This window comes from Cupressus sempervirens, chromosome 11, assembly GCF_028749045.1.
Source record: "Cupressus sempervirens isolate cs-2001-9-10 chromosome 11, ASM2874904v1, whole genome shotgun sequence".
NCBI lineage: Eukaryota > Viridiplantae > Streptophyta > Pinopsida > Cupressales > Cupressaceae > Cupressus > Cupressus sempervirens.
Window position 1 is genome coordinate 519,603,356 of NC_143128.1, and position 16,244 is coordinate 519,619,599.

The 16,244-nt window shown below is 33.0% G+C and overlaps 1 protein-coding gene across 1 annotated transcript; it reads right to left on the reverse strand.

The window, feature by feature from the left end:
• Positions 1-4,310: 4,310 nt before the first annotated feature.
• LOC149530643 (methylesterase 17-like) lies at positions 4,311-8,436 on the reverse strand. The gene is made up of 4 exons (XM_089810785.1): positions 7,965-8,436; positions 5,425-5,565; positions 5,197-5,328; positions 4,311-4,654 (listed from the first exon to the last, which is right to left on the reverse strand). Exons 1-4 carry the CDS (start codon positions 8,196-8,198, stop codon positions 4,367-4,369), a joined length of 795 nt encoding a protein of 264 aa, XP_089666911.1. The 5' UTR covers positions 8,199-8,436; the 3' UTR covers positions 4,311-4,366.
• Positions 8,437-16,244: the final 7,808 nt, after the last annotated feature.

The following is a 16,244-nucleotide window of genomic DNA, read 5'->3' on the forward strand; positions in this document are numbered from 1 at the left end:
TCTTACTCCAAAGAGAGAGGGTGCTAGAATCAATTGGAGTTTTTTAGATTGATTACCTTATCTAATATGGTTTACAAAGTTATTACTAAGTTGATTTCTGAGAGAATTAAAAAGTGGCTCCCTTTTATTATCTCGGAAGAACAAGGTGGTTTTGTTACTGGAAGACAAATTTTGGATGGGGTGTTTATTGCTACTAAGGCTATTTACTCTATGGCTACATCAAGGGAGAGAGCAATGTTTGTTAAGCTAGATATGGCTAAGGCCTATGATAGAGTTAAATGGAATTTCCTAAGGAGTATTCTTCTTACTTTTGGCTTTAGTTCTAATTGGGTGAGTTGGACTATGAGTTGTGTTACTTCTGCCTCTTTGTATGTTCTTCTTAATGGTCAACCTTCTTAGGTATATGGTACCTCTAGAGGCCTTTTCTAGGGTGACCCTCTCTCCCCATATATATTCATCATTATGGCTTAGGGCTTGGGAAGATTCATTAAGTATCAGGTGTCCTAGAATTCTATTCAGGAGTTGCAGTGGGGTAATGGTTTAACTACTCTTTCCCACCTTCAATTTGTTGATGATTCTACTCTTGTGGTTCTTGCTAGGATCAAGGAAGTTGAAGCCTTTTAACATAATTTATACATTTATTTGGCAGCTTCAAGCCAATAAGTTAATGAGCACAAATCTTCCATTTACTTTTTTCACACTCCTAATTCTATTTAGCATAGGATTGTTGGTATCTTATGATTTTAGATTGGGTCACTTCCTTTGACTTATCTTGGCATCCCTATTGTTGTTTCTAGGCAGCCACATCTCTTTTGGAAATTTTTTATTACCAAGCTTCAGGATAAGGTAGATCTATGGACTCATAGATGGCTTTCTATTGCTACTTAGGTTATTCTTCTTCAATCTATTATCCAAGCTCTTCCTACTTATAGAAGCACGGTTTAGGCTACTCCTATTTACTTTCTCAAGTAGTTTGATGCTCTTTCTCAACAATTCCTTTGGAGTGGTAATTTGCGTAGTACTAAATGGATCTTGATTAGTTGGGAGACTATTTGTAGGCCTAAAAAGGAGGGTGGTCTTGGTCTTTGATCAGCTCTCTTGAGTAGTCAAGCATTGGTTGCTAAGCTTTATTGGCGATGGTGCTCTGGACAACATCAACTTTGGGCTCATATTATCACCCATAAATATTTTCATGGTGCTAATCCTTTCTTTGTTTTTGCACTTCCTCTTGAAGATCGTGGCTCAATGGTCTGGCATACTCTGAAAGACTAGTGCGGTGTTAGTCAAGAGAGGTTTGTTTTGGATATGTAAGGGAGGTTCTGAGGCTTTGTTTTGGTTTGATGCTTGGGATGGATTCCCATCCATATTATCCATGTACCTTCATCTTCAAACTTTTCTAATTCTTTTCATGTTGTTGGATGGGATAAAGTGGCTCATTACAAGACTCCTTATCAATTGGGACCTATTGTTGGTTATAGATGGAAGCACTCTTCTAATTGGCATCCTAGAGGCATAGATGTGGACCATTAGGAGCTTTCTTAGATTCTTGCATCTAGAGTGTTCCTCTTTGCTATGTCTAGATGTTTTGGCTTGGGGAGTTACCTTGTCTAGTAAATATCATGTCTTTGATGGGTATCAAGAGATAACTAGAGAATTATTTGGGGATGTTGAGGTCCCTTGGTGGAAGCAAGTTTGGAATAAAGTTTTTTAATCCAACTGCATTTTTTCATGTGGCTAGTGGCTCATAACCACCACCTTACATGGGATAATCTTTGTAAATGTGGATTTCATGGCCCCTCTTATTGTGTTTTGTGTGGTAATGGGGAGGAGTCTATCTCCCATCTGTTCTTCCATTGCTCCTATTCTACTCAGCTATGGCACCTTTGGTGGAGTGCTTGGGGTTTCTCTTATAGGCATGCTTCCTCTTTTCCTGAGTTCTGGGACCACTTGGACCATGCTCCCTCCAAGTCTTCTCCTCTCAATACTACTTGGATTGCTTGCCCATAGTTCATGCTCTGGCATATCTGGCTAGAGAGGAATCATCGAATCTTCCAAGATGTTCAGCTTGGTGTTATGCATCTTTGGTGGAAGATCTCACATTCTCTTTAGGAAACTATTCAAGTGAAGTGTGTACTAGATGGGGGTATGGATCCAGTTGATCTTGCTATATGCAATTGCCTCAATTTTCATCTTTAGAATGGTGTTGCAACTCAAAGGTTTCCAACTGTGTCTAGGAAACCTCGACATTAGAGGAAAGGTTGGGTGAATTGGCATGGGCATTGGACTTCTCCTCCCCATGGAGTTCTAAAAGTTAACATTGATGGTACTTCCCAAGGGAATCCAAGCCCTACTAGTATTAGGGGAGTGGCTTGTTGCAGTTATGGGGATGTTAAATTCTTTTTCTCGGTACAAAAGGGTGATTACACTAACAATCTCATGGAGGCTCAAGTTATTTTATATGTTGTGGAACAATGTTGCTTGTGGGGATGGAGCAAGATTATCTGTCAGTCTGATTCCCAAGTGGTGGTGAACTTTCTTTCTTTGCAGGAGCTTGAGGATGTTAGTTGGCACCTGGCTACTATTGTTAATTAGATTATTCTCTTTTATATTTCTTTTGAGTTCATTAGGTTTACTTATATTCCTTGTGAATAGAACAGAGATGCTGATTGTTTAGCCAAATGAGCTTCTAGTCATGCTCTGGGCTAGAATATTATGGATAGGGAGAAACTTCCCTTTGAGATGGTGCAAGAATTTGATGAACTTGTTGCTCAAGATAGAGCTCCTTGTTGTATTTCTTTCTGTCTTAATAAATTTTTACCCCTCTTTTTCCAAAAATGTTAACTCAAAGGCTAATTTTTGTTTACAACACACGAAGATTAAAACAACTAATGTAGAATACTATAGGCACTACGATTTCTTGGCATAATTAATTCATCCTTGTCAAACTTAAATTTTCAAATTTAATTTTTTTTTTAAGACATTTTAAAAGTTATTCTTGAATAGAGAGATTCATTTATTTTCTTGATAAATTCATTTATTTCAATTGTACAATTTGGTTTGAGAACAAAGACATATATTTTAAAAGATGTTAAAATTCTTTTTCTATAAATATTTTTCAAATTTGCAACCAATTTGATAGCCAACAATTACAAAATATAGATAGGGGGAAGCTTCCCCTTGATCTGTTACAAGAATTTGATGAACTTGCTGCTCAAGACAAAGCTCCTTGTTGAGCTTTCCTTGTTGTAATCCTTTCTATCTTAATAATTTTTTACCTCCCTTTTTATTAACAATTACAAAAATATAGTTGAACTTATATGTACAACAGACTTGATAATAGTTTTATCAGGATGTTTTAATCATTCTATATTGAAATTGTGGCTGATTGGCTTTTAAGAATTGAACGATTTTGTTATTTTCTAACAACAATAAGCTAACTTATATCATTATTCTTGTTATTTTTTAATTTTTAGTTTATCTTTGTTACAAATCATTAAAGATTTTTTATTTTTACTTTTTATAAATTGCTTTCCAATTTTTTTAGTTTCAAATCTTTGATGAAAAAGTATAACAATAAATTAATAAAAACATAATTTAAACTTTTGATTGCCCACTTAAACCATAGTTCTATAGTATGTTTAAAGAAAAGAAAAGAATTATTTATCCTTTAAAATTAGTTTTATTCTGAACTTTATAGACAATGATGCAATACTATTGTATGAGCTTTAAAAAAATTAAGATATCTATTTTAAAAAATCTCAATAAAACGTTTTATGTCTAAATAGAAACTTCCAATTTTCTAAAGTTTACTTTAGTAATATTTTTGTATATGTAAACATCCCAATTGATTAAAGTTTACTTTAATAATAGTTTAGTACATGGAAACTTCCTAATTTTCTAAAGTTTACTTTAATAATAATTTTGTGCATGAAACTTCCACTTATAGTTTTAAAAAAACTAATATTACATTTAATTATAGAATATATCATCATTATCTTTATTATTCAAGCTATATTTTTGTCCTAATTAGCTTTACAATTATTTTTTTAAATTTTATTTATTTCAAGATTTTTTTAAGTGACAAAAATATATTCTCTTTTATCTAATGCTTTTTGTTCTTAGAATTTCTTTAATAGCTCTATTGATTTCAAAAGGTTTGAAATTCATGTATACATTAATTTTTTTATTTGCCATTCATCAAAAGAAGAACATTATTTTCTCGAAAAAATAATATATCAAACAAATAAATAAGTAGCAAAATAAATTGAAAAATTAGATAATCTGAAGTATCTTCATAATGGATTGAAATATAACAGTAACAAATTTTTTTTTATAAAATAGATTAACAAAATAGATATAATGTGTTCTAAATGGAAGTTATATTGAACCTTGTGGCTATATCAGAAAGCAAATGGTGGAGTTCATCAGGCAGAGAAAAGAATGGACTGTGATCACAATCCAAGCTGTGCACTTCTTTTGGAGGATTGCCTTCTATAAGAGCTTCCTGAGCTTCAGGTTTAACACACTTATCTTTCTCTAATTTAATGTAGACTCTGGGCACTCTACCATATTTTTCATCACTTGTCTGCAGGCCATTGTTTACAATACTCTTATGTGGAACTGGGCGTAGACACAATGAAGCCAAGATTGCATCCTGTAACATTAACCAAGGAAAATAAAATAAAATAAAGTCATCAATTAGGAAAAATGATGCTCAAATTTTTTGAATCATGTTTATGAAAGATTTTATATTATATATGAATTCATTTTGCTATTCGATACAAAATACAATCTATGATGCAAGAACATAATCTGTATTGCAACACTGAATAAAGAATTATTAATATAAGATTTAATATCATCTACCAATTTATTTTACTATTAGATATAAGAAATCAATCTTGTAAAAAGATTTTATATCATCTATAATTTCATTTTGTTCTATTGCAACATGGGATCATTTGATTTGTCTATGAAAGATTTTATATATCATCCACAAATTTGAGAAAATCAATTTTCTATAAAGATTTTATATGGGCCGCAATTTCTTTTCCTATTTGATACAAGAAATCATTGTTCTATAAAAGATTTAATATCATCTAATACCAATCTATATTGAAATATAAAAGATTTTATATAATCTAGTACCAATCTATATTGAAACATTAGAGAAAATCATGAGCTCAAGTTTCTTACAGCTGAAGGGCTTGTTCCATAGAAGAGATACTTTTGTAATGTTGTGGGAATGGCTGATGAGGTAGGGGGCTGTTCAGGGCCATCTCCAAAGTTGTAAATAAACTGCTTTTGAATTTCTTCATCCAGTTGGAGCTGCATAGAAACAGTACCAGACTCTTTGAAAAACACAGTAAAACTTGATTAATATCTTTACAAAACAGAACATTTAAACATAGAGCAAGATCTTACAAGTTTGAAGTCTTCTTGAAGACTACCTCCACCACGAATCATGACAGCTGCCATATAAACTGCCACTGCTATCTTTTCAGGGAAAACTTGTGAAGCATATGCCAAACTTACTCCCCCAAAACTGTGCCCCACAAGTACTATCTATGACAGATAATTACTAAACACTGTCAGAGCAAAAGGTTAAAATGGTATTGTGATCAGCAGTTTTTGAATTCAGTTGTGCTTGAACTTTTTTTTAAAATCTTGTGATTAGCCTTATTCGAATTCAGTCTAACTTTTTGAATTTTGAATTTAATTCTGTGATTAGCTGTTTTCGAATTCAGTCTAATTTATTTTTCATGTAGGATGAAAGATATTGATAAAGAAAATTCAAACACAATGGAATTTAGATACAATAACTGATATCTCTTTATATTGTGGAAAGCTATTATTATCATAATGACATATAAGATTTTATGTGATAGGTCTGACAAAGATAAAGAACTGGCACTATATATATTATTACATTGATATTTTCATTAGAATATGATGTTGAAACAAACTGAACTACCAAGAAAATCTTACAAAATAAGGATATCACACATGATTTAAGCTTAAAACAATAGAATCAAGATTCTTACTGGTATAGATGATTGATCTCAAACTTTAGTAATAGATAAACTTACCTCGTATATCATATTATATTGATATACAAGTTATTAAAGCACATATGTGAATAGGAGTTATAATGGATGGAGGACAAGTCAGAGAAATGAATGTTATAATAATGGGTCTGGACAACTCATGGAAATGGAAGTTGTAATGGTGCATAGAAAGATTTAGCCTCATAGATCTCCATTGAAAAACAGAGGAAATTAGACTATACATTGTCAAATAAATATCCTATCAGAAAACGATCAGCATAATGTAGTCACTATCAAGAAAACCTTATAAAACAGATTATTAAACATGAAATAAGCTTAAAAAGCACATTCCTAGCCTAAACTTTAATTTGTTAGATCGTTCATCTGAAACCATACGTGATATAAAGATTGTATCATACATTTACAACTTTCTGAAAAAAAGAAAACAGGGTGAACCACCTGAACAATCTCAGATAAAACAGGGTATCACATCTTAAACAAGCTTCAACAGCATATTTAAAGGTTTGAATTGGTTAAATGGTTCTTTTGAAATTACAGAGAGTTCTATAATAAAATCTATCTAATAATATACTTTACAATGAATCATTTTAACAAATCAAAGCTTAAAATATATTAATTAAAAAATAATTCAAATAGAATTACAATAAAACATAACATCCTATTACTGCAATATGAAGTCCAACGATTATATGACCTTTCAATTCTCTTCAGTCTGTTTGTATTCAAAGAGTATGTTGTATAAATAACTACGTGCATTCATGGGTTGCATCTGATATTGTTTAATATAATAGATCCCTGTTCGAGTGTGGATGTAACCACAAGTCATGGTGAATCATGATAAATATCTTTGTATCGTGTTTCATTTTCTTTGTTCTAGTTTTTGTTTTATTGTTTTGCTCATTTTTTAAATATTTACAATTGGTATCAAAACCAAGGATACTGAGAATGGCTTGAGCAAAGGTGGAAGAATAAGATGATGGCATTGGTTCTGTTATTGAAGAATAAACAAGAATTTAGATTTGGATGAAGAGAGTGATGCTCAAGAAAGGAGAAAGTTGAGGCTACGACTCGGGAGGACTACCAAAAAGAAAAAAAATTGAGGTTGAAGGAAGATTATTTTCTACTCATATACCAACAGTTTTGTATAGACCACAAGTTAGAGGTTTTGTGTCGTATGATGAATTTTGAAAATTAGAATTTTGAAAAAGAGTGAGTATTTTTAGAAAAACTCTGTTTCAGGAAGAGGAAAATGATGGGAAGGACCATCGGGTCTTGGAAAAGCACTAGTCCCCATTTCTAATAAGTCATCGGAAAGGTTAGGGATGATTATTGCAGGTTCAATAATCATCTTTGCCTGTTTTTCCTCGGCACTTGAAAGGAAATTTAAATATACAGATAAAATGAGTTCACCTCAGCCAAACTGTGAAAGGGAAGAGATAATTGTAGAGCGACAAGATGTGTACAGTTATGAATTTCTTAATCTTTGATCTTCGTAGAATGGTCTTTGGCATGTCATTGTTGTCAGTTGAAGAAGGGACGTTGTCTGCTGTAATTCCTGGGGAGGAGAAAGTGTTATAATTTTACAATGGACAATTGTATGTTTGGGTTTTACAGCCAGCTAATATTGTCCAGCAGAAGATTCTGATTTGATGTGGAGAAGATTCATGGTGAGTGTGCTGGAACAAAATCTGGCAAAGTTGTTTCTTGAGATTCGGAATAGGAAGCAAGGGATGTCACAGGCCGTGCCTGTTGGACTTCACTGGGGAGATTTTTTTGGCTCATTTTTTAAATATTTACACGTACAGCCTCATAATGAGCCACAAAAACATTCAAGAAGAAAGATAAAGAAATTGAGGTTAAAAGGCACAAATATGGTGGCCCTCTGAAACAAAATACCTTATCAGATGAAGGAAGCTGGGCAAGGAAATCCATGAGAGGTTGGTTGTATTCTTCAAAGGAGTGAATTGAATCTGCAAGAGAAGGATCTGTGCCTGCACTTTTGAGATTAATGGCAGTGACTGTGTGTCCATCTTGCTGCAAAAGATGCACCAATTTGTACCAACACCAAGCCCCATGACAAATTCCATGCACCAATACAAAATGGGAATAGGGTTTACTTGCCATTGGCATTTTAACTTATATTTTCTGCTCTTCTCACTCTGAATGTCAGTTGAAATAGAGATTTACAAAAAGCGAAAACTCTAAAGAGGCTCTATTATTGGAATGGATTGTGATAATGATGGAGCATCTAAGCACTGTAGCACATCGAAATGCTATGTGTCATAAATGTAAGGTTACTATTCTGTGGCTTCTCCTTCTACTCTTGCTTCCTTATGCGTGAACTTATATGACATCTTGCAAGTATCTTGTAAACTATTTCATTTAGACCATATGAAATTAATGGAGTATATTCATTTTCATACAGTGTTTGTTGCTTTTTATGGAGGGTTCAGAGCCAGGGAAGCCTGCGAGCACTGTTTGTTGTTTTATTTGAGATATTACTTTTTATGTAAACAATTGTGGATCATTGAATACAAGTAATTCAGAGTAATAGTAGGTATGTTATGTAAATATTATTATTATTAGATATTGGTATTAATATTATGAGAATGCCATAGCGTTCTGAAATATAGAGTGCTACTTGTATACTTTGTTTGGATATTAATTTAAATAAATTTGTTTTTGTTTTCTTTAATTGAATTTTGTTTATTTCATTTTTATTGCTTCTTGAAATTGTAGAAATGAGTGGAAAAGATATTTTTAAATGCATAAGGTTGGAGTTATTTTTGAAGGCAGACTTTAAAAATAATTAAGTCGAACCCATTTCTTAAATTGATTATACTTGTAGGGTTGAGCATAACCAAACTCATTTTGTATATTGATTATTCTTGTAGTTATGTTGTTCGTAAGAGATCCTACTCTTTTTGAAAAAATTAATTATATGCAAACTACTATAAACCAAACTCTATAACTTACCCAAATTTAATCCTAAGTGATTGAACAATATTTTTTTCTGAAGAAATTAATTATCATATATTTATCCTATATGCAACATACAAATTCCTTTAATTTCAAATGAATTTATTGTCCTAAACACATCACATTGAGAATGCTACTAGCTTAGATATCCTTCTCGAGGTGCCTATTTTTATAAATTATCTCACTGCAATAGGCGCCTCAAGAAGGATATCTCTAGGCTTATTTTATATATATAGAATATATATAAGCTAGTGTAAATAATGTAAATTTTTAAAATGATTTATGTTAATTTAATACTGAGTGCAAACTTATTTTTAGTTATTATTTGTTATCTTATATAAATGATGAACTAGTTTTATTTAAATGATTTTGGTTTAATAAATACAATAACTTTTAATCATATTGAAAAAGTTATATTTATTCGGAAGATGAAATAGAGCAAATCAAAGAAATTGTTATTAAAATAGTGTCACATTTTCATTATTTGCCTCCATAGACTATGTTGGAAGAAAATAAGAAACAAAAATACTAAAATAAAATTCAATGACAAATTAACCAAACATATGGTGTGTTATAAACCTCTTGTGGAGGCAAGAAAGGGAAAGGACTTGAGAGGTTGCATGGGTATAAGCAGCTTGGTGTCATCTATAACATTGAAGGCAAAGTAGTACATGGGGAAGAGAGAATTACATGTGTTAGCCCCTCTTTGAGTGCCTTTGTTTTCATAATATTCTTTTGAATTTTGAATTTCAACAGTCTTAATTTTATCATCTAGGGTGGGAAGATTAGAGTAAACTCTAGGTGTGATATAAATGTTTTAAACCCCTCCTATTATTTCAATCCTCCGATTAAGGTTGTTACTTTAAGTAGTCTTTAATTTTCAAAGCATGGGGTTGGTTCCTTTTAAATTCTTGGTTTTATTTTACCTGTGGTTATGTCTTAATCTGTATGTGTGTTATTTAATAATGTTTGGTTAACCCAAGAGACAAGCTATTTTACAACTTTTTGATCCACCCTAGATCTATGGTTCTCACTTCATCACTATGCAAAGATGCCTTTTCTTTATTTTCTGCAACAAAGTGAGCTTTTGACACCTATCCAATGGGACCAAAGAAATGTAGCAACCCTCATGATCAATCTCAACCCTCAGATGCTAAAAGAATCAATGCTTGTCGCTTGTTCATTATGAAAACTTGTGCGACATTTAACAAAAGTGACATAGCGACATGGTGACATGTGGACATGGTGGGTTCATAAACCTATGACAAAGTCACCTCATCATAGGGCAACTATCACACTGCAGTTGGTTCACAGATCAGACCACGCATATTTTAGGATGACTTCATGATTGTTGATCAAGATGAAAATTCATGGTTTTTGCTATATCGTTGAATAGAGATGCACAAGTTTTGAGTTTTGTGACAATGTGAGAAGTTGTTGCATGTCTAATGGGTCCCCAACGGTGCAGTAATGCTATTGTTGAGTATCAACCATTGGATGTAGGCCAAATCTACGACATTTGTATAATTGCCAAAGGAAATTGTATAACCTTTAATGAAAGCAAGTAAACAACATGGTGACCTATGTCCTAATAGGCCATGTAAAAGGGAACCAAACCAAATTTTTGGGCCATCTGATCGAAGAAGTTTCTATAGTAGTCATTTTATCACAATACAAAGATGCTCAAAATATAAGAAATGCAAGAATGTGAGGACAAGCCATGTGTCCCAGGTGGGCCTCACCTTGAAATCAGAAGTGTTTTTCTCAATCATTGATCAAAGATAGATCAATGATTGTCTCTATGTCATTACCCAAAGTTTGAGAATTTTAGTCATAGCAACTACGTGATGTTGTGGCGAATGTCCTTGTGGGCTAGGTATATGATACATCACCAAGAAGGTCTTGATTGTCCAACATCCATTAGAACAATGATATTCACATAATAGCAAAAGGAACATGAAGGATATTTAATGGAAGCGAGAAAGTGATTAAATGACATGTGTTCCCAGTGAACCTACTTTGTAAAGAAATATTAAAAGAATCATAATTATTCCTAATTGCTTGATCATTAAAGATCAATGGTTGTCTCTATATCATTGATTAAAGGTGCAAGATGTTTAATCTATGCAACAATGCAAGAGGTTTCCATGTGTCCCACTAGTGGAAAGATGAATCAATGTTAGTTTTGAATCACAACTATCAAAAAGATTTTAGATCAATGGCTAGTATTTAAACTCTTTTTTGTTGCATGCACAATCCAACTCTTGCAAACATTAATGGTGGATTAAGGCACTCCTCTTGTGAATCATTTTAGAATAAAATGTATAGGTTGTTCCTCATTTTTCCCAATGCATGATACAGTAAGACAAAGCAGACAAAGCTTGAGTTTTTGAGTTTTTAGGTTACAAATTGATGTGATTAAGGTGGTGTTGGTAAGTACTTGAATATTGTTATAGAAATTTTTTTGTTAGAACATTTTAAGTTAGTAAAGATGCCTCCCCAAAGGGATTTCTTTGGGAAAATAGAATACCAACATAGGAATGTCCACGATGACTTCTTGGAGAAATTAGCTACTTTAACAAATGAAACTGCTAAGGGTAGGGAATTGGTTCCAAAAGACCCTAGATTGAAGATAGATGAAGGTTTCTACAATAGAAACGTCTAGTTAAGAGATGTAGAGACATCAATTGGCAGTTTGGAATTATTTAAGAGATGGTTTTCACAAAGAAACCAAGATACACCATTTAACAATATTTGGGAATTTGACATCAACAAGCTTGTCGTCCTAGGTGTATCTATGGATATTGATCTGCTGACTATGTTGGCTAAGAGGTATGACCCTATGTTGTGGGTCATGAAAAATCATTCTAAAGATGGCCTTTCTAAGGTTGTAGCCAAAGAAATTAGTGAGGTTTTCATGCTAAACCCCAATATTGCACTGCTCGAGGAAATCAAGCTTGATAAGTTTCAATCAAGCAATGTGGCACATAAAGTATATCTTCAAAATGGACCATTACATGAACACTTTGCTAGGGTGGGGAACTTGACACTAGTCACACCATCAACCACGGAGCCAGTGTTGAAGAAATATTTTAACCCTAGGGCATATGTTTTATATTTTTCTCTCTACTAAATTGTTGGTATGGATGAACAAAAGCATGTCCTAGCATCATTTTTTTCATGATAGCTCAAATTTTGCAGTATGGGATGAGCTCCATTTTTTGTTTTTCTTCCTCTATGGCTAAAGAAATACATAACAGGTTGATTTGCATAAGCAAGGGTAGGATAGATAAACCCTTTGGCTGGTATTCTCTTCTTATGCACATGTGTCTATTCAAATGCACTTTTGTCTTTAGAAAAGACATGAAATTGGAATGAGAAAGAGATGGTAAAAAGCTACTAGTCCAATTATGGACTGCTAATATGACTTGGGAAGTCACTGATGCTAGTTTTGTTCGATTTGATCAGCACTTTGCATCAAAGATGAAGGCATTGTTGTTCCAAGATAACCCTAGAATCCCCAAACCTTTGTTGGAGCTGATCAGACCTAAGGACCATGCTAAGGGTTTGAAGGCCAACCACAATTAGGGAGATATTATCCCATACTTTGTTTCCACTATTTTTAGAATATATGGTTTCCAAGGGAAGCCTCATCTCCCACCTTACCAAGTACCATTAGAGGTGGGTGTTGCTGAATTTTTATGGCAAATTGGAGGGCTTGAAGAAATGAAGTTGGTGGGAAGATCCAAAGGAACAATTTTTCCAAACTTCACAGTCGCTCACCATTTTATGATAACAAAGGAAGGATAAGTTCCTAGATAAGTGTCAAATGGCTCAATCTCATCCTAGGTTTATAGACCTAGAAGGATTTTATGAAATGTTTAAAGAAATAACCAAAGATAAAACTTATAATCATATGTTTTACTATCCTAAGGATATAATTAGAAATGATTTTTCTATACAAGAATAGGAAGTAAGAAAAGAAAAATAGAGAATGTTTAGTATAGTTCTTTAATTTTTTAACGCTTTAGGTAGCAAGTATGATCTTTTGGGGGACATAAAATTTTGGGGAGAAAAATAAATAAATTGATGACACATTTTGTTGGAATTATGCAAGCATTGTATGAGAAAAAAGAAGCATTCATAAAGACATATCCAGATCAAGCCAAGGTGCTGGAAATAAGACTAGTAAGAAAAATTGTCATTAGTCTAGGATAATACACCCTCCAAAGAGAGGTTGGAAATGTAATTGTTAGAAATGTGGAATCACATCCTATGCCAGGCCATCCTATATCAGAGGCAAAATTCTGAAAACCCACCTTTAGAACCCGCAACTAAGAAGCAAAATTTGGGAGTGGGATCTTCATCAAGGATGGAGGAATACTCACCCTCCCAGACCCCCATACATTTTAATAATGAGGAAACATTAAGGGAGCAATTAAAAAAAATGTGAGGCTAGGATGATGTTTTTATAACAACATCAGATATAGAAGAAGGAACACCTCAAGAACCCCCACTGCCACCCTTAGACCTCATAGTTAAGGATTATAAGGGGAGGGAGATGGATCCTATCATAGAGTGGGATGCCAAAAAAAATTGTATCTAATGATGATTTTATCAAGTCTAGGGTCTTCATTCTATTTTTGTAGAGAACTAATATTTCCAATTTTGAGGCAAAATGTAAGAAAATAAAGTCAGAGCAACCTAATAGACATGACTTTGAGATTGAGGAGGAGATCAAGAGTGAAATGATGCAAAATTTTAATCAAATAACCCTTGAAGGGGGAAGACAAATACTCAAAGATGTTGGTGTTCTAATACTACCTGAATGGGACATTGCTAATGTAATGATTTTTTATGCAATTAAGAGGAAAATGATATGAAGTTTAATATAGAGGAAGAAGTTAAGGAAACCCATAAAGGGGTGAAACACAATGAAGATCATAAGGCTCTTGTGATATGGTCAATTCAAAAGAGAGACCAATCTAGACTCTAGGAAGCTTTAGATTCAAAATGTATAGGGAGCATTGTAGTATATAGGGTATCTGATGTAGATAGTGAAAAGTTTGTACTCATGAATAAAGAAGTAGCTAATTTCAACCTAGTTGGTGCTAGAAAAGATAAACAAAAATTCATTGATTTGAACACCAAATTTGAGAAGGTGCTAGAAGCCTATGATGAAAGGGGAAGGAAAATACATGAGGTGGAAAGAATTATCACAAATCTACAAAAACAACAAGGAAACATTAAAATGGTGGAGAATTCTAGCCAACTCATGATTGCAACATCCCCTACTCCACCTCCTACTAGACCTATTATTCACATCCCAGACACCCCAACATCAAGAGCTCTACACTGTAGATGAATTAAGTGAAGAAAAGGAAAACTCAAGGTAGCTTAGATATAAGTACAATTAAAATCTAAGGATAGGGTTAGGGATACAATTTTATCCTTAATTGATAGAATAAACTATCTTTGTTCCATTTAGAAATGTCACAGTAGTGGATATTTGGAATGAGTTGAAGAATAATGAAACTGCCTTGAGGCAAATTTTGGACAAATGGATCAGTAGAGAAAATGATATTACTGCATGCCTTACTATTATTGACAAAGTTGATGACCAGACTACAAAACACATATTATCAATCTATTGATCTACTAGATTTTGATCTTAAGAGGTAAGGACTATAGAAATGATTGAAAATATGTTTCTCTAGGTATCTCAATAGAAACTTTGATCTTTTCCCCCATATGCTAAAAGGCCTTGGTACCATTAAAAGTAAGGAGGAACAGGTAAATGAATTAAAAGAGATTATGAGTGTAAGGATGAATGATGTCATCAACAAGGAGAAAGGTGGTAATTAATGATTATGAATCACCCCTAAGTTCTCTATATTTTTGTGTTCAATATCTTACTCTGTATTTATGCATTAAGTTCTATTATCCCCACCAGGGTAAACAATTATAACCATATACTCCTAAGGGTTGTGGAGGAAGTAGTAAATGTTTAGATATTCTTTATTTCTTTCCACCAAGACTTTGAAGAGATAAAGAATCTTTAAAAAAAAATGTGAATAAAGAGAAAGAAAATCATAATTTCAACTAGATAGATGATACAATTTTCAATGAGTGATGTCAAAATATTCTTCAGCTTCAAGAGTTTTATAGATGACATCTGAGAATGAATCAATATACAAAGATAGAACAAATGAAGAGAAATAATTGATTGACAAAGGTATATAGGTCACAATTGAAGAAATAGAGGAGTTGGTCCCACAATTGGAACAAAAGGATAAAGACAAATCATCAGAAGTTGATGAGGAAAAAGATAGAGATAAAATGGAAGAAACCCGTGCTCCACTGCAAAGCACCTCATGAATGGCTATGAAACAAAAGAAGTTACCATAACAAGATACTCACCATGAGTATATGTGCATAACAACTTGAGAAACTACTTTAGTATCAAGTAACGGATGCCAGATATGTTATTTTAGTTTCTTGTGTTGTATTGATTGTGATGTTTTGTCCTTCTATAACCTTTTTTGTCAAAGGACAACTATCCTTTTCCCTCTAGGCCCGAAGCTTGTTGCAACTCATGCTATATAAATGAGTTCCCAATGCTAGAGGAGGGTTCAAATTTTATTAAAGAAAATGAATACATACTTTTATTTTCAATCGAAAACTGTATTTTTGTATTATTGTCTCAAAGAAGCCCTTAATGGAATACATGAAGTTACATTGCTAAGTCAGTATGGAGTATTTTCTTCTAGATGTCGATACCTAGTTGTATATTTTCAAAGGAAATAATACAAAATGTATAAGCCCATACTTGATTTAAAGTTCTAGAGGTAATGAGAAATAGCCATCTCTCATTTACTTTTCTTTAATTCTTGAATTAGAAGAAGATAGGGCACATTCATTTGCTAAGATGGAATTTATATTTTAAAATGTTGACTATGAAGTGTTATATATTTCTAGCTATAACCACTTGAATTTTGTAGAGTTCAAAGACAAGAAGATTAGAGCAATCTTGTTAGTTTCTCCTTTTGATTTATTTATTAAAAAACCCACTATGGTTTCTTTTGGCTAACTCCTAGGTTTTCCCTTGCATATTAAGTGGTAGTTTAAATCTTGTCAAATTAGGAGCCAACACCATGAACTATGGGGAAGTGCATAAAATCTTTGTCATTGAACCAT

Excerpts from the sequence above, each read along its gene's own strand:
- LOC149530643 (XM_089810785.1), bottom strand. The coding sequence starts at position 8,198 with ATGCCAATGGCAAGTAAACCCTATTCCCATTTTGTATTGGTGCATGGA. Across the intron at positions 5,566-7,964 it reads AGCTTCCTTCATCTGATAAG|ATAGTACTTGTGGGGCACAG; the intron begins GTATTTTGTTTC and ends TATCTGTCATAG. Across the intron at positions 4,655-5,196 it reads ATGGAACAAGCCCTTCAGCT|GATGCAATCTTGGCTTCATT; the intron begins GTAAGAAACTTG and ends TTAATGTTACAG.